The following is a 27,681-nucleotide window of genomic DNA, read 5'->3' on the forward strand; positions in this document are numbered from 1 at the left end:
GACACTAAGAAGGCAGGGGAGTACCACCGAGATGAACAGAGCCATCCATGCCCTTCAAAGACTGCTGCAGGCTCTATTTACTTTCCTAGGATGCTCCCATTCATCTAAAAATATCATTTCACATCGTTTTTTACTGCTCTGAGCCTCTGAAGCTGCACAGGGATGTACCCGTGTATGATACACCTAGCTTTGGAGTAGGACTCTGTATCTCCAGTCTCCTGCCTGTTCTTGCCTTTATCTCATACAGGTACCACTGACACTGAAATCCCCATGAAATCTCCAGCAGTGTGGAGTGGCAAGGAAGAGGGTAGAGCACATTTGTATAGCAGATGTATAGGCCAGCCAAAGAGCTGTAGTTATGTGTATATACTGCTTTGTATACACTGTGTTGCACCGTGTTGGCCTGCCCTGAGTCCACTGCAGAGAAACAGCATTGCTCTTGCTGGATTTTGCAATCTCTTCATCCCACTTTACCCCATTTATGGCAGGATGCCATTTAACTGTGTTTACTCAGCATTAAGCTCACAGAACACTCTCATTTCTCATCTTACCACTGATAATCTCAGTAGCAAAAAAGACCCCTAGACCCTACTAGAGATAATACTTACAGAAACACAATACAGTACACTGGATCCTTCAACCTATCCACCTTCTTAAAGATGGGCAGATGATATGGAATAAGACTCAGTCCATTAGCCAGAAGAACCCCAGGTCTATTCAGATCAGAGTCGTAGTTAGAAACACACTCCTCTACCATTCAATGCAGCTATTTCTAACTCATGGAAGAAAGCTGGAATGCAGGCAGGTCATGTCCAGTAGCTATTGCCAGTTGTGTAGGGGACAGAGTTAATGTTTCTTTGTCACATGTCTTTCCACTGCATTTCTTGGTTGTTCAAAGGTTTTGCTGAAGGAAACAATATACCATTGAGTGCCCATAATGCTTTGTTAAACATTTCTTTCTTTTTAGCAGTGAAAAATTTTGCCCTGGAGCTAGCTGCCATTCTTGTCAGCAGAGTCAGAAACAAAGAAGTTCTAGCTTTCTAAAATCAGAGAAGATATTATATACAGACTACTGGTTAAGAGCAACAGGAACTTCTTAGTCATACCAGGATTTTGCTAGCCTGTACCCTCAAAGTATGCAGGGACTATGCACTATGTTCTTAACGTGAGGTTTAAATAGTAGATATGGTTTTGTGCAGGCCCTATGTATTGGGAAAAATTTGAGCCTGACCCGAGCAGTGTCCTGTTTACAGAGGCAAAGGCCAATACTTTAAATACACAGGAGTTTGTTTTCCAGTTAAATCTGCTTGGACTAATGTGTAATGCCTGCTATGTTTCTGACCCGGACTTTGGAACACACGACAGAGACATTTTACTGAGAACCTCTGCCTATCACTTGGGCCTCTCATGGCAGGGATTAAAACCTAGGGAGTGGTGCAAATCTTCTAAAAATGTAACCCTTATTGTCACAGTGTGAATCCCTGGAATACTTGGAGATTCATAGATGTTAGGGTCGAAGGGACCTCAATAGATCATCGAGTCTGATCTCCTGCATAGGCAGGAAAGTGTGCTGGGTTCAGATGACCCCAGCCAGATGCCTATATAACAACCTCCTGAAGACCCCCAGGGTAGAGGAGAACACTGCCTCCCTTGGGAGCCCATTCCAGATTTTGGCCACTCTAACTGTGAAGAAGTTCTTCCTAATGTCCAGTCTAAATCTGCTCTCTGCTAGCTTATGGCTATTATTTCTTGTGACCCCCAGGGGCGCCTTGGTGAGTAGAGCCTCACCAATTCCCCTCTGCACCCCCATGATGAATTTATAGGCAGCCACAAGGTCACCACTCAACCTTCTCTTGTGGAGGCTGAAGGGGTCCAGGTGCCTAGTCTCTCCTCGTAGGGCTTGGCCTGCAAGCCCTTAACCATACAAGTGGCCCTTCTCTGGACCCTCTCCAGGTTATCCATATCCCTCTTGACGTGGCGCCCAAAACTGCATGCAGTACTCCAACTGTGGTCTGACCAGCGCCCAATCGAGGGTAAGTATCACCTCTGTGGTTCTGTTTGTCATGCGGCTGCTGGTGCATGATAAAGCGCATTTAGCTTTTCTGATGATTTCGTCACACTGACGATTCATGTTCATCTTAAAGTTCACTAGGACGCCAAAATCCCATTCCGCTTATGTGCTAGCGAGCAGGTCATTTCCTAGGCAGTAGGTATGCTGGACATTTTGTCTCCCTAGGGGCAGCACTTTGCATTTCTCCTTGTTAAATTGCATTCTATTGTTTTCTGCCCATTTGTCTAACTGTCCAGGTCTGCCTGTAGTCGTTCCCTGCCCTCCTGTGTGTCCACTTCTCCCCACAGTTTTGTATCATCCGCAAACTCGGACAGAGTACACTTTACTCCCTCATCCAAGTCACTGATGAAGACATTGAAGAGTATCGATCCAAGGACCGAGCCCTGTGGGACCCCACTGCCCACGCCCTTCCAGGTTGATACCGACCCATCCACCACCACTCTCTGGGTATGACCCTCTAGCCAATTTGTTACCCACTGGACCGTGTAATCATCCAAGTCACAGCCTTTTAATTTGTTCACCAGCATGGGGTGGGATATCATATCGGAAGCTTCCTGAAGTTTAAGTAAATGATATCTACCCCTACTCCTGTGTCCAGGTGTTTTGTAACCTGGTCATAAAAAGAGACTAGATTAGTCAGGCATGATCTACCTGCTACGAACCCATGCTGGTTTCCCCTCAGCATAATTTTTCCTGCTGGGCTCTCACATATATAAGCCTTAATAATCTTTAGGCTTTAATAATTTTTGTCTTATTGGAAAGCTCTCACACAAGTTTCCCCAAATCCGACTACCTTTCACACAATGGAAGCATAACCAAAGCAGAAGGGTGGTCTACTGAGGGGTTTGCCCCACATTTTTCAATAATGAGATAACAGGAACTGTGTAAGAGGTAGGATACTCAGGCTTTTGCCGGATGTTCGATTCAATACCACAAGTTGCTCTGAGGAAAAGCTTAGCACGTAGGTGTAATGTTATACATCCATTTATAGCATCTGTGTCCAGTGGGGCTTCCCCACATAGCTGGGGATGACCAGGAGCTGTCCCACTTCTGGAGCATATCCCAGCCAGCCCCTGGTTGGGTGGGAAATCCCCAAGCAGCTAGGAGCAGCTCCTGTGGGAAGACGGGAATGGAGCAGCACTGGGGTGGTGGGAGGGCAAAGAGCTAGCCTGTCCCAGTGCTGCTCAGTTCCCGGCTCCTGTGGGGGGCCAGGAGCTGAGCCATTCCAGGACTGGGGAAATTCCCTGTCCCCCTTGGACCCCTGAGGTTGGGGCTGATTGGGAGCAGATTTGCTGTCCTAGCTGTGTAACAACTAGATAGTGTTGTTAACATCATATACAAATGACTTTCCCATTAATAAAGTCTGAGAGCTCATAAGAACCTGCTGAAAAGTAGCACCATCCTGCAGCCACTAGTCAATAAAAGTCTTGGTGTGCCACTCAGCGAGCGCATGCCTGGGCTTTATGTCCAGGCATCTATTCATCACTTGTTTAATGTCCAGTCTGAACCAGGCTATGACTATTTGTTCACATTTGGACAACTGCCGATATTTAAAAAATCTGCCAGTTTACGTAAGGTAAGCTGTGTGCGCTATATTGATCGCCATTGTTCTTGAAACTGTTCCACCTTCGCTGAGGGAGATTGTGCAAAACGTTAACTGTAGGTAAACACTTGGATTTTGATTGTAGCTGTTTCCTCTTCTTTGTTTTCTGTCTAGCACTAGGATTTCTGGTAGGATTTGCTCCTGGTGGGCAAATGGGACTCAATACCACAGTACTTTTGCAGTGGTAGGGTTGGACAGCTCTGCTGCACAGTTGTTGCATGATGGGGAAACACAAAAACATTACTGACTCCAACATCTGCAGGATAAAATTGGCCTTGGGAAGTGATTTTTGGATTTTTAAGTAGAATCCAAATTGAGCAGAAAGCCAAATCATTTAAACATAGCCATGACATGAATGATTGATATTTCCATTCCAAACATTCATTTAATGCACCTGCCTGGTCTTCTGAGATTGTCCTTGTATACTCATCTGTTAAAATGGCATTTTGCCCACTCATGAAGTGGCATGTCAGTTAGAGAAGGCTATAAATGGCAGCTAATAAAATACAGTAACTGCATCTTTCCTGCAGGATGTCCTTGCACTGTGACAGCACGGCCACCCTCTTGTTCATACCTGTTCATGCTTTCTGTGCATGCCAAATAAAGACCAGCTCCACTTCAGCTGAAACAATTTGACTGAAACTCTGTGAGTGGACACAGAGATTTCTTTTGCCCAGCGCCTTGCTGCAGGCCTCCTTTGAGTGCAACAACATAATTCTCAATATTTCTACTGAATACAAAAACTAGAAAAAATGAAATTTTGAAGATGGGGAATAATAATATTAATAAACAAGAAAGCCCTATGGTTACTGTTAAAGATCCAGAGATCCTAAATGATTTGTCAGGGTAGCATGGTTAAGGCATATTGTTTTTTGTATGCAAAGGGCTACACACAAGTAATGCGTGGGTTTAAATTGCCTTTAAACCCACCACATCCCAGCCTGAACAACCAGATCCCCCTTATCACCCAGCTGAGTCATGTTTCAAAGGTCAAAACATAGTTTCATCTCTTTATAGGGGATCCATCATCTTGTTATGCAAGTCATTGCTTTTAAATGCCTTTGAACTTGGAAACAGAAACTAATAAACGTACGATACATAAATACAGAGAAAGAGTGAGAGGCCCTGAATGTTGAGAACCAGTGGCTAATCACAGAGCTGATTAAAAAAGTTAATGTATGTTAAGCTGGAAAATATAGATGTATATTTTTAATTAGCTCTGTGACAGCCACTGGTGCTCAACATGCAAGGTCTCTAAGCTTAGGTTTCTTGCTTGTAGCTCCAGAGATGAGAACTTGTTCTGGATTTGTGCTGACCTAGCTGTAAGTGGGTACCTGGCTGCTCCGTGTGGGGAGTCAAGGGAGGCACATGTGACGCTAGCCACATCACTCCCTTGACATAAAGCACATGAAACATGTCAGTCAGCTGTATGGTAGGGCATTGCGTCTTCCATATCTTTTGGCATTTGGCCATATATACTTTTGCAAACTCTTTTACTAAATAAATACAGACAACATTTAATTTTGTTGGTACACTTAAAACAATACTGCATTTTTAATAGGCATACCTAAAACACATCCACATTCATATTAAATTGCCCAATGATTGCCCACCATCCATTCAAGAACATGAAATGGAAAACAGCAGTAAAGAAAAAATGTTCCAAATAGGAAATATGAAAGAATACAACAGTCTTCAGCACAACCTTAAAGCAAGATATCACCTCTGGAAAATACATATCTAGGGTACATATCGACTTTATAGACTAACCAAAATACATATATAGCACAAGTTTTCGTGAGCTGTAGCTTCATGAAGTGCAAGCTTGTGCTATACACATACCCATACCCATACCTATACATATACACATCTACTTTGGTTAGTCTATACAGTGCACCAGACCATGGTATGCGACGCTGCCATGGCTACATACTCTTTCCACTCTCTCCAGCTTCAGGAAAGCCCCTTGATGTGTGTTAAGCAGGGCCTTCACCTTATTTTGTTGGCCACGTGACTGGCATTTGGCATGTGCCAAGTGGGATATTTTTACAGAACCACTTACTAGCACATGTATATATGTTTTAGAAACATCCTAAGAGCCAAATGGAGAATCAAGATGGAGTTTACCTTGAGGATTTAGAAATGCTCTCCTTAGTCTCACAAATGGCCAAGACCTTTTTTAAAAAAATAAATGCTATTTATGCATGTATTTTGAATCAATAGCTCAAGTATCATCCGTTCCCAATTGAAGTACAGCTGGAAAGGGTTTATCAGTAATTCTCCTGTAGATGACAACATCAAGCAGGAACCCAAAGTGAAATCTCTCTCATCTAATCAGCACTGTTTTTAAAGTGCAAGTGTGCAGACTGAAAACTTTCTACAAGTTCATGAGAAAGCTCTCAGAAGAAACAAGGCACTAGAAAAAAAATATAGCAGAAATAATCCGGAAACTGAATTTTATTTTTGGATCAAAGGCCTACATAGAATATAACACTAAACGAATCTCAGGAAGTTACTATTTATTTCATAAATTTATGCAGCCAACGCTGGAATTTTGACACTTTTGTATACACGCCATATTTCCCTTTCCTTGCGCACCCTTCTCCCCAGCTGACAATGCCAGTAATAAAATATGTATTCTTGTATTTTGTTACATGTGGTCCTCCACTGTCTCCCTGACACGCATCTTTAGCTTCTGTATTATAGCCAGCACAGAACATGTTTTCTGTGATCTTAAAGTTACTGGAAAGCTTGCAAGTATTTCTATCTACGTAAGGGACTTCAAGTACTTTAAGTCTTTCAGATAGTCGTCCATTTTCAAAGAGGCGCCCAAAACCACTAACAGTTCCAGATTTCTGATTCATCAGAATATCATTAGCAAAGTCTACACTGGGGAGGCAGGCAGAGTATACATATGGAGAAAATATTATAGGTTCCTTTAATTTTAAAATGGCTATGTCATAATCGTAGGTGGCTGGAACAAATTTAGAATGTACAAATATTTTTTCCACGCTGTATGTTGCTTCAGTCACTTCTTCCTTTTTTCTGTCCACTACCCCTGTGTGGGAGCATTAAAAATACAATTAAATATGAACATGGCACAAGACATCTAAATAGTATTTTGAAAACCATAGGACTAACACACCCAGGCTTTGCATCTGCCAGTTGTGCAAACTGGATGGACAGTGCTCCCGTAGTGTTTTATGCCCACATTGGACATAGACAAATACCAAATCTGCTGAGCAATGATGACTTTAGAGTTAAATTGCAATAATATTTAGAAATTTAATATAATCATTTTTAGTTACATAACTCTCTTATGCAATGCTCTGGGTGTTCTAAGAGTACAAAGAAAAAAAACTGGTCCTTTATAGGTGCATCTTCAAAAATAATGCAAAAATTTGACTTCTTTGCATTTTGAAGATCTCTAGCACTATATATATTGGTGCAAAAAACAAGTTTTAGCCTTTCTGAAGAAGCATTAAGTTTCATTTGGACACTGGATGGGGTTGAGGTTCATATATACTATCTGGTGAGGTGTTGCTTTCTCTGTCAAAGCTAAGCACACAGCCTTCACAAGGCTCCACAAACATGTTCAATGACCTGGGAGGAGGTCATTTCTCAAGTTGGTATCTATAACAAGTGGGCATCCCAGGGACGGTCTAAACATAGGTCCACCCACTTGCTTCCAGACAAGCCACCTGCCTACCTTTCCTGCCACGCTTTTATATTAATACTTTAAAAAGATGTCACTGAGGTGGGAGGCTACCCATTTACTTGCCCTGGTGACAAGGGCCTAGGCACATGGCTCCAACCAACCCTTACTGTGTCCATGCCTTGCAGATGTTTCATGGCCTAACACCCAACCCTATTAACTTCTAATATATTCTTTGGGCTCCAAGCCCCACCCCAGACCTCCAAGCCTGCACTCTGGGATCAGGGCTCCAAGCCCTGTCCTATGCCCCACTGGGCCATAACCCCTTATCCTTTTGCCCAGGAGCTTTGCTAGTAGCTCCCCAAGGCTCAGGGCCCCACCCCTCTGGAGCCTCACTCCCAGTTCCCTATAACAGCCTCAGTGTTCACGGTGAGCCTGGGTGCTGCTCCAGGACCCTCCACCTGACCTGGGCCCTGCCTCATAACTCCTGTGAATCTGGGCTCCCCTTTCTTGATCTCAATACCCACCAGGGATGTAGGAACTGGGCATATAAGGCAGCCCATACTTGCCTTTCACTGGAGAGGTGACTAGCCTGGCATTTCTGGGGAACTGCCCCACCATGGGCAGCACCACCAGGCCATCCTTCCCCAGCAGGATGCAGTTTTCTGTTGTACCCAGCACAAGGAGCCTCCAGCCTTCCCCATAGCTCCTCCCTTACCTCCAAGGTGTAAAGAGCAGCAGCTTAGCTGGTGGTGTCTCTCCAGCTGCTCGTAGCAGACTGCTGATTTGTTGTTCAGGGCCCAGGTCTTAAAAGGAAACATCTGGGCCCAGTCGTCCTATCAGGCAGTTGTACCTGACTAATGATTACTAGCAGCTGCAGGCTGCCTTGCTGCTGCCCATGCCCCCGTGAGTAACATAGCACTCTGTGCTCTGCTCCAGTATCATCTACTCATGGTTGAGGATCTGACCAGAATATTGCCTCACTAATGAAAAACTAGAGATTTATATAAAAAAATAACTACAGAAGGACAGCTTAGGGAAGCGATGGAAAAGATGCAAGGAGAACACACATTATGAAAGCATGTCAACCCCCTTGGTCCCTGGGTGGATGGCTCTTTTCCCCCAAGTCAAGTGACTTCAGCCCACTATAGCTAAATCCTGCTTCTGGTCATACAGCTGAACTTTCCTGAGGGTTCCTGGGTAGACAAGGCCTTATGTTTCAGATTTTCTGGCTGGTAATAAGGGTGAGTGTTCTGAAAAAATTATATTCTCAAGGGTAGGCGAGTCTAAGAGGAATTAGTCTTAATTACTTCTGTGCAGCCCACCAACAAGAGGAGGAAACACTGACAGGAACTATAAAGTGAGCCAGTCCTGTAGTTTGATGTTACTAGCAGAGGGACAGGTTGATGCAACAGTGAAAGCTGACAAGTAAAAAGCTATGGGAAAGAGATAGAACTAATGCAATATCCTTTTCTAAGAGAATCTGTGAGTAATACATATTTTTACATTAAAGGGGTAAAATAATAACAAGCACTTACCAACCACTACTTCAATTGATTTGGACTGGTTTATGCAGTGAGCTGCTGTGAGTATATGATTTTCATTAAAAATTGTCCCACCACAGAAGCCATCCTTTTCTTCATTTAAAAGAAGAGCCTGCAAGGAGAGAAAGATTTTTTTATATATATATATATATATATATATATATAAGATACACACACACACACATTAGGGCTGTGCAAAGCTTCAGGTGGTGGTGATTCAATTCAGAGGAGATTTGGCCCAATTCGAATCGAATCAGGGGGCCAATTTAAAAGTCCAAATCAATTCAAAGCTCTCTGAATCTTTGGAAAAGATTCAGAGAGCTTTGATGATTCGGGCAGTCCCCGGTGGCTGCAGCAGGGAGCTGCAGCTGACTCTGAGCTGGTAAGTACTAGGGGCAGGGAAGTGGGGAGGGGACCATGTGGGGAACCCCTGCCAGGCCCCCCAACTCCCCCAGCCCCCTCACCACCCCTGTGGCTGCCCCACCTGCCCCAGCTCCTGGTACTTGAAAAAAGCCCCAGTGCTCACTGGGTGCTGCCAGGTGGTGGTGGTGGGGGGTGATCCCTGCTGCCCCCCACTTCCCCACACTGCATGGGGGCTTGCCATGAGTCCTCTGACCCCTGCCCCCCAGCCCTGCCATGGGTGCCCCGCCCAGTTCAGCTCTGGCCGTTTAAGAAAAAGCAAACCAAGAAAAGCCCTGAGACTCACTGCTTCTGCTGGCGGGAGGCTATCTCCCACCCGTCTCCCAGCCCAGGAATGGCAGCCCTGCCTGCCCCAGCTCCTGGCACTTGGGAAAAAGAAGCCCCATCTCACCGGGTGCTGCCAGGCAGGTGGCAATCTCTGCCCCCCCCACTGCCCCATGCTGCATGGGAGGCTCTGCATGAGCCCCCCCAACCCCCACTTGCTCCCTCAGCCCCCCACAGGTCCCCCGCCTGGGCCAGCTCCAGCCCTTTAAGGAAAAAAAACAAACCGAAAAAACCCCAGCACTCACCACTCCTGCCAGTGGGGGCAATCCCTTCTGCCCCTCACTGTCCCATTCCACATGGGGGGGCTCTGCATGAGCCCTCTGAAGCCCCAAGGCTGCTGCAGGAGCACTGAGCTCCAGGGCTTTTGTTGGGTTTTTTCAAGGGCTGGCGCTGGCCCAGGCACAGCACCTGTGGGGGGGCTGGCAGGGGTTGGGGGGCTTGTGGCAGAGCCCTCTATGCAGTGTGGGGCAGTGGGGGACAGCAAAGATTGCCCCCTTCCCCCCCACCTGGCAGCACCCGATGAGCACCGGGGCTTTTTTTTAAAGTACCAGGAGCTGGGGCAGGTGGGGCAGCCATGGGAGGGGCTGGGGGGGGGTCAGGGAGGCTGGCAGGGGTCCCCCCATGGTCCACTTCCCCCTCTCCCAGCCCCGCCTCCCCTGCCCCTAGTACTTATCAGCTCAGAGTTAGCTGCAGCTCCCTGCTGCATCCACTGGGGACATCATCAAAGCTCTCTGAATCATTGGAAAACATGAGCGATTGATTCACTTTGAATCGATCTGGACCTTTAAATTGGTCCCCATTCGATTCAGAGATTCAGGCACCGAATCGGGCCAAATCTCCTCTGAATTGAATCACCACCCGAAGCTTCACACAGCCCTAATGCACACACACACACTTATCTATATATCAGTATATGCCAGCAAGCACACAGATTTATCTGTCTAGATACAGTATAGGTCAGTATACCTTATAGGGAGAAGTGCTGGCTGTGGTGAGTCCTCATGCTCACCTACCTCAGACCCAAGTTTGGTCATTCTAGTCTGAAGCCAGAAAAAATTGCTTACTGCATGTGTATAACATTACCCACACACATACACACTCACTGTGTATATTCATATATTTACTTACATTTACTTATTTTCATACACATGCATTCTGCATGTTGCATTCTATTAGCAACACTGCAAACTAGCACTATGGAACGACTTAGGACAAAATTGACACATGCTTGACCTAGTTAAAACTCCTGGGAAAATTTTAGTTAAGATATAATTGAAATTCTGTGGGGCAGGGAGAGCCTTTTTGTGCGTGTTTGTACAGTGCTGGCCATGCTGATTGATGCCTTGGTGCATAACCTTCCAGACATTATTATAACACCAATGAACCATCATCCTTATCTTCAGGAGAAATTTAGCCAGGACAAGCTAATATAGTACCCAAATACTTATTAAAAACTTAATGTCTCTTTTAACAACTACGATTCCCACAGAGTATTGGGGTTGGAATAAGAAGAAAAGCCAGAGCCCAATACTATCACACTGGAGCAATACATTGACACAAGGGTAAGAATATTACCAATCAGTACACCAACACCTGCAGATACATCACTTCTGCTTTTCAAATTTCCTATCCAGGAACAAGATCCTAACTGAGCCCTTGGTTCGCTCCAACTTAGGTTTCAGCATCTAGTCAACCTATACTAAGCATAGATGCATAGATGTTAGGGGCTGGAAGGGCTGCTGCTGGAAGGGACCTTACAAGATCATCAGGTCCAGCTCTCCTGCTCTTGGGCAGGAAAGACTGCTGGGGTCAGATGACCCTAGCAAGATGGATGTCAAGACACTTTTTGAGGATTGCCAGAGTATGTGACTGTACCACCTCTGGCGGGACTCTGTTCCAGTCTCTTGGCACTTAAATTATAAAGAAGTTTTTCCTTATGTCCAATATGAAGCAATCTTCTATCAAGTTGTGCCCACAGTTTCTTGTCTTTCCCTGTGGGGCCTTGGTGAACAGATGCTCCCCCAAGCCCTGATGTACACCTCTTATATATTATAGGCTGCCACCAAGTCCCCTCTAAATCTTCTCTTGTCCAGGCTGAATAGTCCCATGTCTTTCAGCCTCTCCTCTCATGACCTGCTCTCCAGACCTCTAGTCATATGTGTGGCCTGCCTTTGGACTCTCTCAAGCTTCTCCACATCCTTCCTGAAGTGCAGTGCCCAGAACTGGATGCTGTGGTCTCAGCAAAGCCAAGTAGAGCAGGAGGATGACACCCTTAGTATTGCTTGTGATGCATCAGAAGATGTATGCAAGTGTTTGATTTGCTGTACCAGCTACGGCACATGTTCATTCTGTGGTCTGTTACGACCCCCAGGTCTCTTTCAGTTGTGGTGCTAGCAATCATACTGCCAAGCCTCTAAGTGTGTTGAGGATTTTTCTCCCCAAATGGAGCACTTTACATTTCTCCATGTTAAACATTATCAGGTTATGATCTGCCCACCTTGCAAGCCTGTCCCGGTCAGCCTGTATTCCCATCCTGTCCTCGAGCATGACTGCGCTCCCCCACAATTTCGTTTTGCCTGTGAACTTTGCCAGTATGCTTTTAATACATGAATCCAAGTAACTGATGAAGTATGTTTTTAACACCCAAATCCAAGTAATTGATGATCAGAGTTAAGTGCCTCTCTACAGGCCAGTGGTTTTCAACCTGTGGGCTCTGGACCCCTGGGGGTCCAGACCCTATGTTTAAGGGGCCTGCAAAGATAACCATGATCAATCAAAAGTATGTGAATACCCACACCTACAGTTCAAAGGGGTCCATACCTCTATTCAAAATTTTTAGGGGTCCACAAATGAAAAAAGTTGAAAATCATTGGTATAGGCCAGGGGTCAGGAACATTTTTAGGCAGGGTGCCAAAAATATCCACCATCTCGACATGTAGGATGTTGGCGTGCCAGGGATGGATGGTGAGGGAGCCACGAGGGACCGCGTCCTTGTTGTGGCAGCGTAGCCCTGGTCCCTTCCCCACTGTTTACCCTGAGGCATGTGTGCCTTTGTGTGCCACATTCTGGCACTTGTGCCGGGGGTTGCCTCATAGTTTCATAGTTTCTAGGGTCGGAAGGGACCCAAGCAGATCATCTAGTCTGACCCCCTGCCATGGCAGAAAAGAGTACTGGGGTCAAACGACCCCAGCAAGGTGTACATCTAGCCTCCTCTTAAAGACCCCCAGGGTAGGAGCCAGCACCACTTTGCTTGGAAGCTGGTTCCAGATCCTAGCCACCCTGACAGTGAAGTAGCGCCTCCTGATTTCTAGTCTGAATCTACCCTCTGCCAGCTTGTGACTGTTATTTCTAGTCACTCCTGGTGCCTCCCCCTGGTATAGGCTATCTAGAGCAAGCCAATAGGTAAGATTAATCACAAATTTGTGTCTGATCTCCAGTCCTTTTACAGGGTGTAGGGCATTTAGGGATTAAGGATTAAGTTAAGGGAAGCTCATTAGGCACTTCTGTTCACTTGGAATCCAAAAGCAGAAGTCCTTTTCTGATGCTAAGTGCCTAAATAAAATGACTGAACCATGTGCGTGCATTATACATCCTTTTTGTATAACATCTATAATAGCACTAGCCCAGCAAGAGGAGACTAGTTTCTCAGCTCTCCTCCAAATGAGAGGACTCAAATCCTCACTTCCTGCCTCCTAGGAGAGTGTCCCTCCTCACCTACTAACTAACTTGGATGAGTTAGTGCACAAAGAAGACATGCATGGCTTTAGAACTGTCAGAAAGAGAGGAGGCACAAGGGGGCATGACATTCTATCCTACTCGTTATGGTACCCCAGCAGAGAGGATGGACCAGTATGACCTGAGAGTCCTGTCTGGTTGCAGCATTTGGTACCACTGTCTAACCTGGTACTAGACATGTAATATACTCTAAGGCCACGATTTGCAAACTGTACTCCAAACTGCATGTCTAATGTATGTGTACAATCACCAGTACTGTATATGCAAATATGCAAACTACAAATGGCTCAGTAGATGGGCAAACTTGGTGATGCCTGAACAAAAGTTCAGCAATTATACATGTAAACAATTGTGCAATCAAACATTTTTGGACATTCATGACCAGGGATCCTGATTTTCTCTGATAAAAAAAACCCAACCCAATTTTTGGATTAAAAAAGTAACCCCAAATCCAAATCCATATTTTACTGTGATTAAAATGAAACACCACTAATATATATATATTAGTGGTGTTTCATTTTAATCATGGAAAATGTGGATTAGGGGTTACTATTTTTAAACTGAAAATCAGGTATTTTTTTCATTCGGAGAAAACCAGGATCCCTGGTCATGACCTACATACTCACTGGATAGAGCAGTATGTCTATCTACACAGAAGATGCAAAAATACATATATTTACCTGCCAGGGGCATTCACCAGGCCGACAGTCATCGCCACCCACTATCCTGATGTCCACTTCTGGATCCCCACCCATGCCATCTGTTTCATTCAGAGGATGATGGGTTGGACTTTCTGTAAATGGTGTGATGTTCTCCTCAAACGTTACATAGCTTTTATTCAGTTCAGGGGATTTGCCATCTTGGTTGCTGGTAATGTTGCTAATGTTATGATGAACTGAAATCACTGACCTTCTACTTACTTTTTTTATATAAACTCTACCACACGGGAACGGAACTGTAAGGACAAACAAAGGAAGTTAGTATTTTATGTCCAAATAATATTTGATGTTCTAACAACTACAATCACCTCAGAACTGCTAGAGTTAATGGTCAGAATGTGAATTAACCTTTTTCTTAACTTCCTCTGAAAAGATGGTATGGATTTTTTTAACATAAACAGTTCACTTGATTTGTTCTTTCCTTAAGAAAGTGAGCCTTCATAAGCAACTTGAGTAAAAAAAAATGTGTGCCAAGTTTAGAGAAAAGTATAAGAAAGCAGGCATCGCTACCAACCTTTGAAATTTTCTCTTCTCTAAGAACATGCACTACATGTCTTTTCATTGTCTTTAATCACCCATTCATTCATTTACCCAATTATTTTGTGGTAAGTTCCACAAGACTTTAAGACACTAACAAAAGACTGGCAGGTACTGAAAAGCATTTTACCAGACTGGACAAAAATAATAGCATTTTTGACATTCTGAGTTTTGTCCATGGTGCTCAAATTCTACAGAAGCAGCAGGGAACAAGCAATTTCATTAGAAGCATATTTTTAATATGTTTAAGTGTTGTCTTTTATTGCTTAAATTCTAATGGAATTTGTGGTAGCTATTTAAAAAAGTTGCCTTATATGAGTATCTATCCAAAAGGTTATATTTACAAATTAGAAATCTACATATAGAACTCATATATTTCAACTCACTCCTTTGCTTTAAAGGATAATGAAACATGCATTGTATTTAAGTAAAATATGGTGTTTGAAATTGAATATCAGCGTATATAAGTCTATAACTCAGGGGTAGGTAACGTTTTTTGGCTGGAGTGCCGAAAAACACCACAACGCCTACCTTGGAAGGTGCTGGAGTGCTGGCATGCCAGAGAAACAAAATAAGGGCAGGGGGTACATGGCAGGATGCCCTGCTTGTGCTTCTTGCCCTGCACCCAAAGACCCTGCCCCCCAAGCCCTGCTGCCCCTTGCCCCGCAACCCTGGGCTCTGTGGCTGTCAGCAGCTACCCCAGCTGCTGGAGCCTGGGCTGCTCCCAGCAGGGCTTGCAGTGTCCCAGCTGCCTGCTGGAAGCAGCCTGGGTTTCCGGCTGGCAGCACCTCCCCAGAGCTGGGGTCAGCTGCAGTCGGGAGGCTCCAAACAGCTGCGCTGTGCTCCACAGCTCTGGCATCAGCTGTGTGCTGGCAGAGACTGTACGTGCACCTTGGGGCAGACAGCAGGGCAGCATACCCTGCCTCAAGGTGCCCATGCAGTTGGCACCAGCACAGAGCTGATGCCGGAGCTGTAGAGCCCCATGCAGCTGTTTACAGCCTGCCAGGCGCTTGCTGCAGCTGCCCAGAGCCCAGGCTGGCTACAAACATTTGCACCAGGCTCCGAAGCCCAGTCAGTAGCTCTGTGCTGGGAGCTGGGGTGAGGCTGGGGCTATGCTGCCTCAGGTCCCTCCCCCACTGCCCACTCTGGCATGCGCCAGTACAGAGCTGATGGCTGGGCTCTGGAGCTCAGCGCAGCTGTTTGCAGCCTTCTGGCTGCAGCTGGCCCCAGCTCTGGGTAGCTGCAGCCAGCCAGGAGCCTGGGCTGCTCCCAGCAGGCAGCTGGGATGCTGGAAGCCCTGCTGGCAGCAGCTACCCCAAGCCATGGCTGGCTGTGGTGTGGTGAGCTAAGCAAAAGGGCCTCATGTGCGATGCTTGGCACACGTGCGGGGCTGCTGACCCTGGCTATAAGTTTTATCTACACAGAATCATAGTGAAGTAGGGCTGGAAGGGACTTTGCAAGATCATATAGACAAGAGGTGGGCAATTTTTTTCGGCTGGAGGGCCACTTAATGAGTTTTGGGGACCTATCGAAGGCCCTGTCAATCCATCTCTCTCTCTGTCTAGTCTAGTCTCATCTCCTCTGTCTCCTCTCCTCTCTCTCTCTCTCTCTTCCCTCTCCTCTTTCCCTTGTCCCTGTCCCTGTCTTTCCTCTTCTCTGTCTCTCTCCTCTTTCTCTGTCTCTCCTCTTCTTTCTTCTCCCTGTCTGTCTTGGGTGGATATCACAGAATATCCCCCTTCTTTCAGAATCCATTGGAGCTGTAGTTTGCTGCACTGGTGGGCAGCGGCATCAGCTGCGGATGCTGCTGGTAGATTCAGGACCCCAGACACTGAACCTGTTGGCTGCACCCTCAGCTGATGCTGCCACCCACTCAGTGTGGCAGCAGCTCCTACTTGCATAGGTGTTAACTCTGTGGGTGCTCTGATGCTCAAGCACCCATTAAAAAAATTAGCAGGTGCTGAGCACCCATGAGCCAGGTTAAAAAACACCCAAAGAAATGCACTTTGCTGGAAGAAGCAGTGTGTTACTTCAACCCAGCTCTGCAGTGTCTGTAGAGACTGGGTGCTTCAGCAGGGCTTTTCAGCACTTTTAACTAAAGCTGATTCAATCAGCTATTAGAAAAAAGTGCCAAAAAGCCCCACTAAAGCACCCGAACTTTACAGACACTGCAAAGCTGGGCTGAAGTAATGCGCTCCCTCTTCTAGGCATCCACAGGGCTCAGTGTGGGAACACACTAAGTTAAAATAAAGTGTCATTGTTTGCGGAGGGAGGGGGTTGGGAGGGGGGTGTTATGCCTGCAAGTATCCACCAGCAAAAAGCAAAGATGGCACCTATGCCTGCCTGGGACCACAGCTGATGCCACCCACAGGTTCCAGGTTAGAGCTCTGCACTGCAGCTACCATCCTGGTGGGAGGGCAGCAGCATCAGCTGTGGATGCCTCTGGCAAGTTCTGCATCTGGGCTCCTGAACCTACTAGCGGCCTCCACAGATGACGTTACCTGCCACCTGCTGTGGAAGCCCCACATGGGTCCACAGCTGATGCAGCTGTGCGGAAGCAGAGCCACCCACCCACCTGGCACACATGATGATTGGAGCTGCCAGTGGTCATCCACCCATGGGCTGGATTGAATCTGCTGGAAGGCTGGATCTGGCCCACAGGCCATATTTTGCCCATCCCTGATACAGACCAACCCCCTTAGAGTTTATAAATGTTATTATTGTGTGTCTACTTCTTTATATGCAGCAAGTTTTTCAGGGAGGAACAGAGTACATTGATAAATACTTTTAAGTACTTTTTCCTTCTGCTCATGTCTTGTTATACCTAGGTAATCACTAAGGGCTGTGACTTGCAAAAGGATAGGGACCTGGTCCTCAAAAGGACTTAAATCATGGCTCCATTAATTGACTTGTGAGACAGAGACTTCAAGGTAAAAGTCTGGGAGTAACTAACTGCAGGGGAGAAGCCAGGTACCAGTGAAAAGCTGTCCCTAGTAGATTGGGTCTCTTGAGGGGAATGAGATGTGGGGCATGTAGTTTGTGAATCCCAAGCAGTTTTAGATGTGCAATAGGCTACAAGGAAATCAGGTCAGTCAAGAGCTGTACTTAAGGCATGCAAGTAACTTCAGTGGCAGAAACTCAGTCAACTAGTCTCCCCATTGACATGGATTACCAGCATGTGTGCATATAGATACAAGCTCCTAAATTATTTCTATGCTTAGGTGCTCTTATGGAGCTGGTCCTGAGTGTCTTCAGTCTTCACTCTGTTAGATTCGGGGATGTTCAGCACTTCATAAAATTACACAGTGAAGGCCTTAGAAAGCTAGGTATCAGCAGGTTATATCCAAATTATTCAGACCACCAGTACATTTTAAGCCCTACAAAGCCTGCCTTCCAATACAACAGAAAACAAATCTCATCATCATGGTTATCATCAGTTAGTTGTATGACATCATACCTGCTGCAGCACAGGATTTGCCATCCTCTGCCAAAACATACCCAGCAGCACAGGAACAAACCACATTGCTCTTTTCTGATTTGCAGAAGTGTTCACAGTCTCCATTGTTGATCTTGCAGTATTTTGGTATAACTGCCCAAAAGACAAACATTATGAAAATCACAAAGAAATGCTGCTTTGGAAATGCTTGTGATGCTGATAACAACCTGCTTCAATTGTAAACTTTGGTCAAGGTCATTGCCTTTGTGTTTGTAAAGCTGCAGGCAAATCTATAGCAAACTATTATTTATTGATACATTATTGTGATAGCACCCCAAAGATAAGAGGCATAGCAGTACAGCTCCATGCTCAGGCCAGCTGTGAAACACCTGAAGCAGTGTCAATTGCAGCAGCATAATCAGCTACTACCATGGTTGCAACTATTTTTTGCACCCCCCCACAAAGGTGGCGCCCAGGGCTGCTCTCCCAGTTGCCCCCTCAGGGTGAGGCACTTTCCACACAGAGAAGACATTCTCTACCTCAAAGAGTTGATGGTTTAAAAAGCCAAAGACCAACAAGGGGTGGGGGAGCAGACTATAGCAAAGGGGCACAGATATCAGGATGGTGGCTGGTCCATCCTGTTATTTCTCCCTCCTTCTAGAATGTGTTCTTTTCATCATTCTTTCAAACCATTTTCAACTTCAGTGCCAGCGCCCTATACGCTTCTCTTCCAGCATTTTATTTTTTACATATCAGCAATGCATTAATGGGAAAAATAAGAAGTGGATGACAGCATAAATATTACAGAAAAGGTAGGCATTCTGGAGGGATTTAAATAAAGGCTTTGGCTGTACTGGGGAAATTCTGCTGGTAAAACTAGCTGTGAACAATAGAGCCAGCTGCTGAAGGGACTGTGATAGTCAGCAGAAGGCACAGGCATGTGTGTGTGCATCCTGTATCAGGTGGCAGCAAGAACCTCTTTTTGTTTGCAGAGGTGGTATTACTCTGCCAGCAGACAAAAGGGGTTCTGCTGCTCAGAGGGTACCTCTGAGCATGTATGCTCTAGTAAAGTAGTTCCCAAACTCTGACAGATTGTGTTCCACCGATTTAAAACAATACAACCTTAAGTACTACCAGCAATTTTTTCAGTTCAATCTTAAGTACCACCAGCAATTTTTTGTCATATAAAGTAATTATAATATACCTGTTAATGTGTACCACTGACAAGTTGTCTGCGTACCACTGGTGGTATGCGTATCACAGATTGGGAAGGGCTGCTGTACTGTAAACAAGACTGAAGAAATTCCCAGCATGCTCAGAGGTTTGGGAAGTCATTATGCTCTTTACTGTAAGCCACTCTCCCTCACTCTCTCATGCCCATCTTTGATGTGCTTCTCTGTCTTCTTGCAGGGCAGTGAGGTATGTAATTGTAGCAGAGTTGGGGGCCCTGTCATATGTTAAAATAGTGATATGATTGGTATCTGAGGAATTTTATGCCTCATTCAAAAAAATCACATGGCCTGCTATGCTAGATATGAATGACATGATGTACAATGTTTGGGATGAAGCCTAAAATTGCTCAGATCCCTACCACATTACCCTTCAGATAGGGTAGGGAGTGGCTGTTTTGGAACTGATCTGAGTTTTCCACAACTCATGTGAAGGTTGAGACTCGGCACAGGCCAGCTCTGGGTTTCCATTTGGGATCTAGAGCGTACCCCCCACCTGAACCCCAGGTGTTGGGCTGGGGAGAGTCCCAGGTCTGGTTCCTCTATTTTTATCATTGTTGGTGTGGTATGTGGTTTGGAACACAACACATGCTGCATGCTCAATTTAAGGTATCATACAAACTAGCAACAAAGATATTCTATGTTATATGTGGAACATCTTTGTGGCTAATTTGCCACTTTATGGTGCAATAAACTGGATGAAAATGTGATATGTTACAATCTATGGTATGATTAATGTTACCTGTACCATAAAGGTACTGCCAAGGACCAGCCAGGGCTCTGGGAACTCACATAGCACACTTCAGTATTCGTTAGGCCCTGGAGTCCCTTACTCCTCTGAACATTTTCATGAAGCTCAAGCAGGTTATTTCTGAGAAGACCTACTACCCACATCAAAAAGGCCTATAGGACTGAGTACCATCTTTACAACAAGTGTCCTTTTTGAGCATTTAAAAAAATGTATCCATTTGTGAAGCTCCAGTAATCTCTAAAGCCATGTATTATTGGCATTAGATCTTTCTGGTGTGTTTTTCTTCCCAATCTCATGAATCTCTGAATTCTGTCATTATCATCTAGTGACACTGAAGAAATGAGAACCATTCTTTATCGACCGGTTATTTGACAAATTCATTCCCATCATATATTAAACAGAAACCTACCAGATTCGCAGTTTTTGCCCTGATAACCATCCAGGCAGTTACATGTGTATGTTCCAATTCCATCTTTACAGTTTCCACCATACTGACAAGGATTGACGTCACACTGGTTCCCATCTTTAAAAAAACAAAACAAAAACTATGACATATGTTAAGTTTTAAGGTAAACTATGTTACAGGGGTTTAGATTGTAGCTGTATTGGTTTAAGGACATAGGCAGACAAGGTTCTCTGGGTAAATCTAATATATGTTATTATAACAACTCAAATAGTATAGTTGGAAGAATTCTCCTTTGCAAGCTTTCGGGTATAAATACACTTTGTCAGGCTGGGGAAGCATCTGCAGTTGGTGTGTGCACTCTTCCTGGATGGAATGAATAGTAAAGAAGCCAGAAGCTGGTATGCATGCAAGAAAGCCAGTCAGTGAAGATGTAAATTGAGGAGTCAGTGGGTGAGAGACAGGTTGAGGGTGTGGAGGGGAATAAATGTAGCTGGTAAATAGTGCAGAGGTACCTGGGGAGTCAGATGTCAGGCAAGTTATGTGTCATAAATCCAATGTCTATATTTAGTCCATGATTTTTTGTATCTAGTAGGTTGATGAAGTGAAGTTTGTAGGCTCATTTGTGAAAGGTATTTTGTAAATTCCCTTTGAGGATTAGAACTTAGAGATTGGAGAGTAGTTTTCTGGTGAGAAATGTGCCCCCACTGGTAAGTGGGTAGTCTTGTCTTTGATAGATTTTTGGTGTGCGTTCATTCGGGTATGCACTTTATGACCTGCCTAACATCTGACTCCCCAGGTACCTCTCCACTATTTACCAGCTACATTCATTTCCCACCCACATCAACTGGTCTCTCACCCACTGACTCCTCAATTTACATCTTTGTTTTCTTCCATACATACCAGCCTCTGGCTTCTTTACTATTTATTCCATTCAGGGAGAGCACATACCAACTGCAGATGCTTCCTCAGCCCGATGAAGGTATTTATACCCAAAAGCTTGCAAAGAAGAATTTTTCCAACTATTTGAGTTTGCCTAATAAAATGTATCAGATTTACCCTTGTCTGCCAAGGTTCACTATGTACATTTTCATTAAAATCTGCAGTGTCACTGGGTGATGAATTTTGTGATCATCTTTTTGTTAATATTTAAAATATGTGCATCTCAAGACACGATCTATGAGTTTCAATACTATGTTTCCAAATGGGCCTCTGGCATGGCAGACCAGGCACTCCGCACTGGATTCAATAGAGTATCTTTCATTATTATTTTCCCTGTTATCTTCAGTTTTCATTGTGATTCAGGCTTTTCATGCAGACATTGTATAATGCCAGTAAGAAACCTATGTTGCAGGTAAGATAACTGTTTTGATAACTCAGATGAGAAAAGTTGGGGTTTCTCACCTTTTAACCCAATTACCTAGTAGTTAGGTTATTTTCCAGGGAGTGAGGCCCAGGCTGTAGGTCTCCCTCTAGCTGACCTGCATCTTGCATTTAGACCTCACATCTCCCACTTCCAAGCAAAGTGCTCAAACCAACGGGCCATGGGCTGGGCAGGCCCAAGGGTGCCTTCCACCCCTGCTGAAGCCAGCCATATGGGCAAGAGGGAAACCTACGTGCTGTCAGAAGAGCAGGCCAGAGGGAGTCCAGCCTTGTGGTTAGTGAGATGGGTACTATACTGGAGGGATAGGAGTCCTGGGTTTTAGCCTACATGGCATATATCTATTTTAGGCAATGATGATTATATGGAAAATTTATATTAGAAAATATAGTATTGTTTCCAGTATTATTGTTCTTCACTCTTAGAAAAAATATATATTAGGTTCTAGCCTACATGACATATCTATTTCAGCCAATGATGATAACATGGAAAATTTAAAAAATGGTTGTACTAAATCACTCCCCTCTGGGCTGCCTCAGTATTCTCCCTGGGCTGCCTGTCCTAGGATTATCAGGAATACAGAAAACTCTTGATTTTATTCAACAGGATCATGATCCTAGCTAAATTGTTCTGCATTCTTGCTGTCCTGTGGGTGTTGAAGGTGAGAAAGGCCATGTTGATTCTTTTCCTTTGTGGAAACTAGCGTGTGAGGAAATTTGGCCCAATGAACAAAACAGAAATCAAGGGGCAGCAGGTAGAGGAAGGACTCCTCCCCCACCCCAGGTTCTTTCTCAAAGGGATGTAAGTAGCAGTATCCCAGGCTTAGGAAGGGCTGAAAGGGCATGCATGTCAGAAGCTTTAAATCTGATACTCCAAGCAAATGAAGAAAATATAGTTTGGTGCTATATCTCTGTGAACTGGACCCTATTATTCAGTTTGATATATAAATACATCAGTGATTCTCAACCAGGGTGTCACAGAACCTTGGGGTGCCATGAAGAGCTTTTAAGGATACCATGGGGTGCCACAGAACATTAGCTCTATTAGGTATGCAAATACCTATGCACGATTCACAAGATAAACCCAGAAATTTCAGATAGGAACTCATAGGGCATATCTACACGTCACCGTATGGTGCCATTGCTATAGTGCCATGCTTTAATACTTCCTTTCAGAAGGAAAGTATGGAGTAGTGGGCTATAAGCGAGAAAGGTACCGCTACAGTGATGTATAGGCGATCACTTGTAGACCCAGGTGATCGCTATATTGCGTAATGCTGTAGGATGATGTATACATATGCCCATAGTGTCAAAAACATTCTGATCCATTGTGGTCTTTCTGAGTACTTCACAACTGATAAATTGATCTATCATTTTTCTGTAGTCAAGACACAAGTGAAAGGTAAGAGCTAACATTTTTGCAAGGGGTGCCTTAAGCCTAAATAGGTTGAGAACCACTGGCACACATGAATAACGATCACCTTGCAAATAACATTTCAAACATAACCACGGAAGATCATCAGTTTTGTTACTTCTTTATAAACATTTTAAAAAAAATAAAGTGTTTCTGTCTTGGTTTCCAGTATTATTGTTCGTCACTCTTAGAAAATATATATATTATAAAGTAAACTTGAAATCATTCCTTACCTACATATATATTCCAGAATTCTTCCTAAGGGAAGGGAAAACAAGTTTTATGACAGTTAGTGAACTGGACTCTAAAACCTAAGTGTCATACAAATAGAATTCCTTACAGAATGGTGTTCCTAGATTATTCTCATTTAAAAAATGTAACCAAAACTGAGCAACTCAAACCACCATGGCCTTACCCCCTGAAACAAGAGGGCTTTTCCATAAACATTTTCCTTAGAGGTTCTTTGCAATAACTTATACTGAAAACAGGGTTCCTGTTTTTTTGTGTAACTTCCCATTGACTTTAACAGGAATGACTTCCGTCCCAATATTGCTGATCCCCAGAGTCCCAAAAACATAAGACTGGACTCTTCTTTCTTTGGCCTCCTACCCCACTCCATCTTCCACACCTCCCTAGCAAAGTACTACTTTTTGCCTTCCAAATATTCCTTGTGTTCCCTTTCCCAGTCACTCCATTCTCTCTGATGCCCAGTCTCTCCATCACGTCTCTTAACTCCTACACATCTCTTCCTCCTTTCTCTTATTCTTCTTGCTTCCCACTTCCAGCTTCCTAGTTCCTTCTTTTTCTCCCTTTATTTCCTGTTGTCAAGCAGCAAGGCAACACCAGGAGCCAGAACAACATTCACAGCTAGCAGTGCTCCCAATTTAGTAGCTGATTTTCTTGCTGCCCCATGGTGAACACTATTCAAGGGCCTTCATCTTGCTTCTACTTCTGCCAAACTACAGGCTCCTCAATGCTGGCAGACCTATACCTCTTCCACCCAGAGTCCACTTGTCTAATATCCAAGGCAGGGCTGTCCAACTGGCAGCTCATGGCCTGCATCTGTGTAGCTGTCCACGTGGCAGTGGTGAGGTGGGGGTTCAGGCTAGTCATGTGGCAGAAGTGTGTGTGTGTTGGGGTGGTTACAGGAGAGCTATGCCTGGCAGGGTCCTGAGGGGCTCTCCAAACATGTGGCCCAAGATCTGTGACTGGTGTGATGTGTGGTCCCTGGTTGCTTTGAAGTTGGACAGCCCTGACTAAGGGCATACTTTGTTCCTAGGGGAATGCTGGCAACAAGGCAGCATACAAATCAGGGTGATACCTAAAGATTATAAAAGGGGTACATCATCACCCAGTACAGCTAGTAAGTCAGTTTAAAAAGACCTGTCAATAAGACATACTAGCACATTATATTTTCTGGAAAAAGATATAGTATGTCTACAAGAAGTGGAAGCTCTCCTGTAATGTCCCTATCTCACCAACTCTCCATCCCTTGTCAAATCTCATCTGTGAACTCAGGTTCCCATTTGCTCATATATCTGAATGCTTAAAAGGTACTGCAACCAGTCAGGAAGGAAAATCTGTGGTTTATGCTTATCTTTAGAGATACTTTACATTTATGATTAAACAGGTCAGAACATTAAAGAAAGTGAACAGACAGGCTTTCATATAGTCTGACTTGGAAGACCCAAACTATAAGTAGGTGCCTTTTCAGATTTTGTATGATTCTTCCTGCTCCTCTGCCATCATAAACTCAAACTTGGCAATCTTTCCTACTTCTCCCGGGAAGAGAGAGAAAAAGACTAAAGTTGTCCTATGTATTTGTGATTTTAGGTACCCAGTTTGAAAGACACTAAGAAAGCATTTCAGTTTGGAAAATATAGGCCCATTTGTTTGATGATGCTTTGTCCTTACTGTTTTTTCTTGGTTTTCAAAGGCTTCCCTGGCCTCTTCTTTGTTGCAGACTTCCTCCTTACATTCTCTTTCAATATTCCCTTTCTTGATCTCCTCAAATAATGAATAAGCACGCTTTGTTCTTTCCAAAAATGTATTTGCAGTTTCTTTCTTTAAAAATACTGAAAGGAAACAAAAATGACTTATTTTAAAATTTGTCAAGAAACATTACCAGTGCACCTTCCTCTGGCCAGGGCACTTTTCCAACACATCCTTTGAAGGGCGCCATGAAATGTCAGGAGATAATCAGAAAAGCTAAGTAGATGAACACAAGCCTGAATGATCCCCCACCTTCACTTCCCAGCTCCTCTGTAAGGAGGTAAGCGTGAAATATATAATTAGTTTTTGAAGTTGAGTGCTACCTCATTGACAAACATTATGGAGGATGCCTTGAATCCAGTGAAGGGTGCTTTGAGTTAAAAAAAAATTGAGAATGACAGGTCTAAGGTGCTCTGCCTTCCCTCTCTCTTAGATATGAACACTGGGTTTATATAAAATAAACAAGGTTTGCTCAGAAACAGTTCCTCTTGGCTACCCAGGTAGTTGCACCTGAGTGGAAGCATGGACCCTATCCCAGTGGTTTTCAACCAGGGTGCTATAAGATCCTTGTAAGGGTGCTGCAGGGCGCCAGGTAATATAAGCACTGTTAACAGTTGCACCCATAGATTCCAAACAGGAGCCCATAGCATCAAACCTTTCTGAGCTGTTGCAGTCTTTCTGAGTTTTTTGCAATGGAATTGCTCCATTATTTTTCTGTTGTCCCAAAATGTGTGAAAGCAAAGAACACACATTTTCCCAAGGGTGTTGTGTATCTCCAATAATAATAACTCAGAGGGGAAGATTCTGCCATCATTAGGCACAATGAAGCAATATTTTATTACTGTATGGAGTCAGATCAATGCTGATTGTACGTAAGACTGGCAGAAAGTGTGAGTGTTTGGTTAAATGATTTATAGCTCACTGTTTATTCACTAGCTTGTTTGTTCTTAAAGTCATTTTCCTTCTCTTTAGTTGAGAGGCAGTGACAGGCTACAGCTGGTGTCTATAATTTCTATATTCCTGTGCCCACACAGTATTATTATGGGGGGCGGTAAAGGAAGATTTTAACATAAATGTAGCTGCTGGCTTGTTGTGTTGGTAAGTCTTGCTTTTTTCTTTCCTATTGGTTCTGCAGTGTTTTCATCCTCAAAACATAGGTGGGCAAGTAAGGCAGAACAACCTAGAAACATGCAAAGGCCATTATTTTGGAACCTAAACAAGCTGACAATGAAATCTCCCCAATGCAGTGGCTTTGGAGAATGGCGTTATAGCACCATAAAAAAAGAAAAGAAAAAAAGGAAAGACCAAGTAAGTTTTTGCTACCGTTAAAAACTGCCACAGTCACTGACAACTGAGGTGCATGACTGAGGCAAGGCAGGAAAATGGGGGAAAAAAGTCTGATTTTCCTAAGTCCCTAGTACTGCTGTAATACCCGAGTGCCTCAGTCTCCAGTGCAGTTGCCCACCCAGCTTCCCTTTAGGGTACAGAAGTGCTACCACCCCCAGCTGACAATCCTGATTTGGCAGATGGGGAACTGAGATACAGAGAGACCCGCGTAACATCCCAAAGGAAGCCTACGGCAGAGTAGAGAAGACAAGGAATTCATTCCCAGGCTGGTGCCCTCTGCCCTGCGTGTAGCTCAGGAAACTCTCCACCTGTGTGGTACCTCCTTGCTAGAGAGCTGGGATTCACCTGCTCTTCCAGGAAGGCTGGCAGGTGTATGCCAAGACCCTCACTGAAACGAAGATGTGAGCCCCACAGGGGCTGGCTGCCTCTCCTTCAGGACCTTTTCTCCCCATCTCTTTACCCTGCAAGTCTTCTCTTTCAGTCACTTCTCCGTCTCTCCTCCTTCCCCCCTGCAGATGGACGCCTCTCTCCCACTTCTTTGGCAGAAACCCTTGCTTTTCCTCCCCCTGCCCAGCTGGCAGCCCCCCTCCTGCAGGCAGCTGGCTGGAAGGGAGCTCCCCCACATCTGGCCCCTGCATGCAAGGAGCACGCCCAGGGGCTGCAGTAGGACATCGCCCCTACCCCCAACCAAGGGCATTTCAGCTCTCCCCAGCTGGCTTTGCTTGGGAGGGGGCTGGCACAGACGTGCAGCAGCCCCATCAAGAGGCCCCTTCTCCCGCCGAGCCCCAAGCACAACAGGCGAGAGCCCCTCACCGCTCCCGTGAGCTCCCAGCCGATCCTCCAGCGTGGCGCAGAGCAGGATGAGAAGCAGCGGACCCGCCATGGTGCCCAGCTGCGCACAGCACTCCCGCCCTCGCGGCGGGGCTGAGCAAGGTCCAACGCCCCGACGTGCACCTCCCTGCGGCGCGCTGCCGCCTCGGCCCGGCCGGGCCCGCGCTTGGGAGCCTGCTCTGACTGGAGCCCTTGCTTCCAGGAAGGATTTCCCCTACCCGAAAGGTTGCATTTGCGGACTCGAAGCCAGGCGGGATGCTAGCAGCCCAGCGGCTCTCCTTGCCTCCTTTTGG

General features: G+C 45.0%; 1 protein-coding gene across 1 annotated transcript; it reads right to left on the reverse strand.

Annotated features, from left to right (window-relative positions):
- Positions 1 to 6,104: 6,104 nt before the first annotated feature.
- On the reverse strand, positions 6,105 to 27,533 carry F10 (coagulation factor X). The gene is made up of 8 exons (XM_090021973.1): positions 27,371 to 27,533; positions 25,133 to 25,293; positions 23,452 to 23,476; positions 20,431 to 20,544; positions 18,063 to 18,194; positions 14,033 to 14,307; positions 8,868 to 8,985; positions 6,105 to 6,732 (listed from the first exon to the last, which is right to left on the reverse strand). Exons 1-8 carry the CDS (start codon positions 27,438 to 27,440, stop codon positions 6,194 to 6,196), a joined length of 1,434 nt encoding a protein of 477 aa, XP_089878099.1. The 5' UTR covers positions 27,441 to 27,533; the 3' UTR covers positions 6,105 to 6,193.
- Positions 27,534 to 27,681: the final 148 nt, after the last annotated feature.

Source organism: Crocodylus siamensis, chromosome 1 (genome assembly GCF_052110815.1).
Source record: "Crocodylus siamensis isolate JL-2025a chromosome 1, ASM5211081v1, whole genome shotgun sequence".
Classification (NCBI taxonomy): domain Eukaryota; kingdom Metazoa; phylum Chordata; order Crocodylia; family Crocodylidae; genus Crocodylus; species Crocodylus siamensis.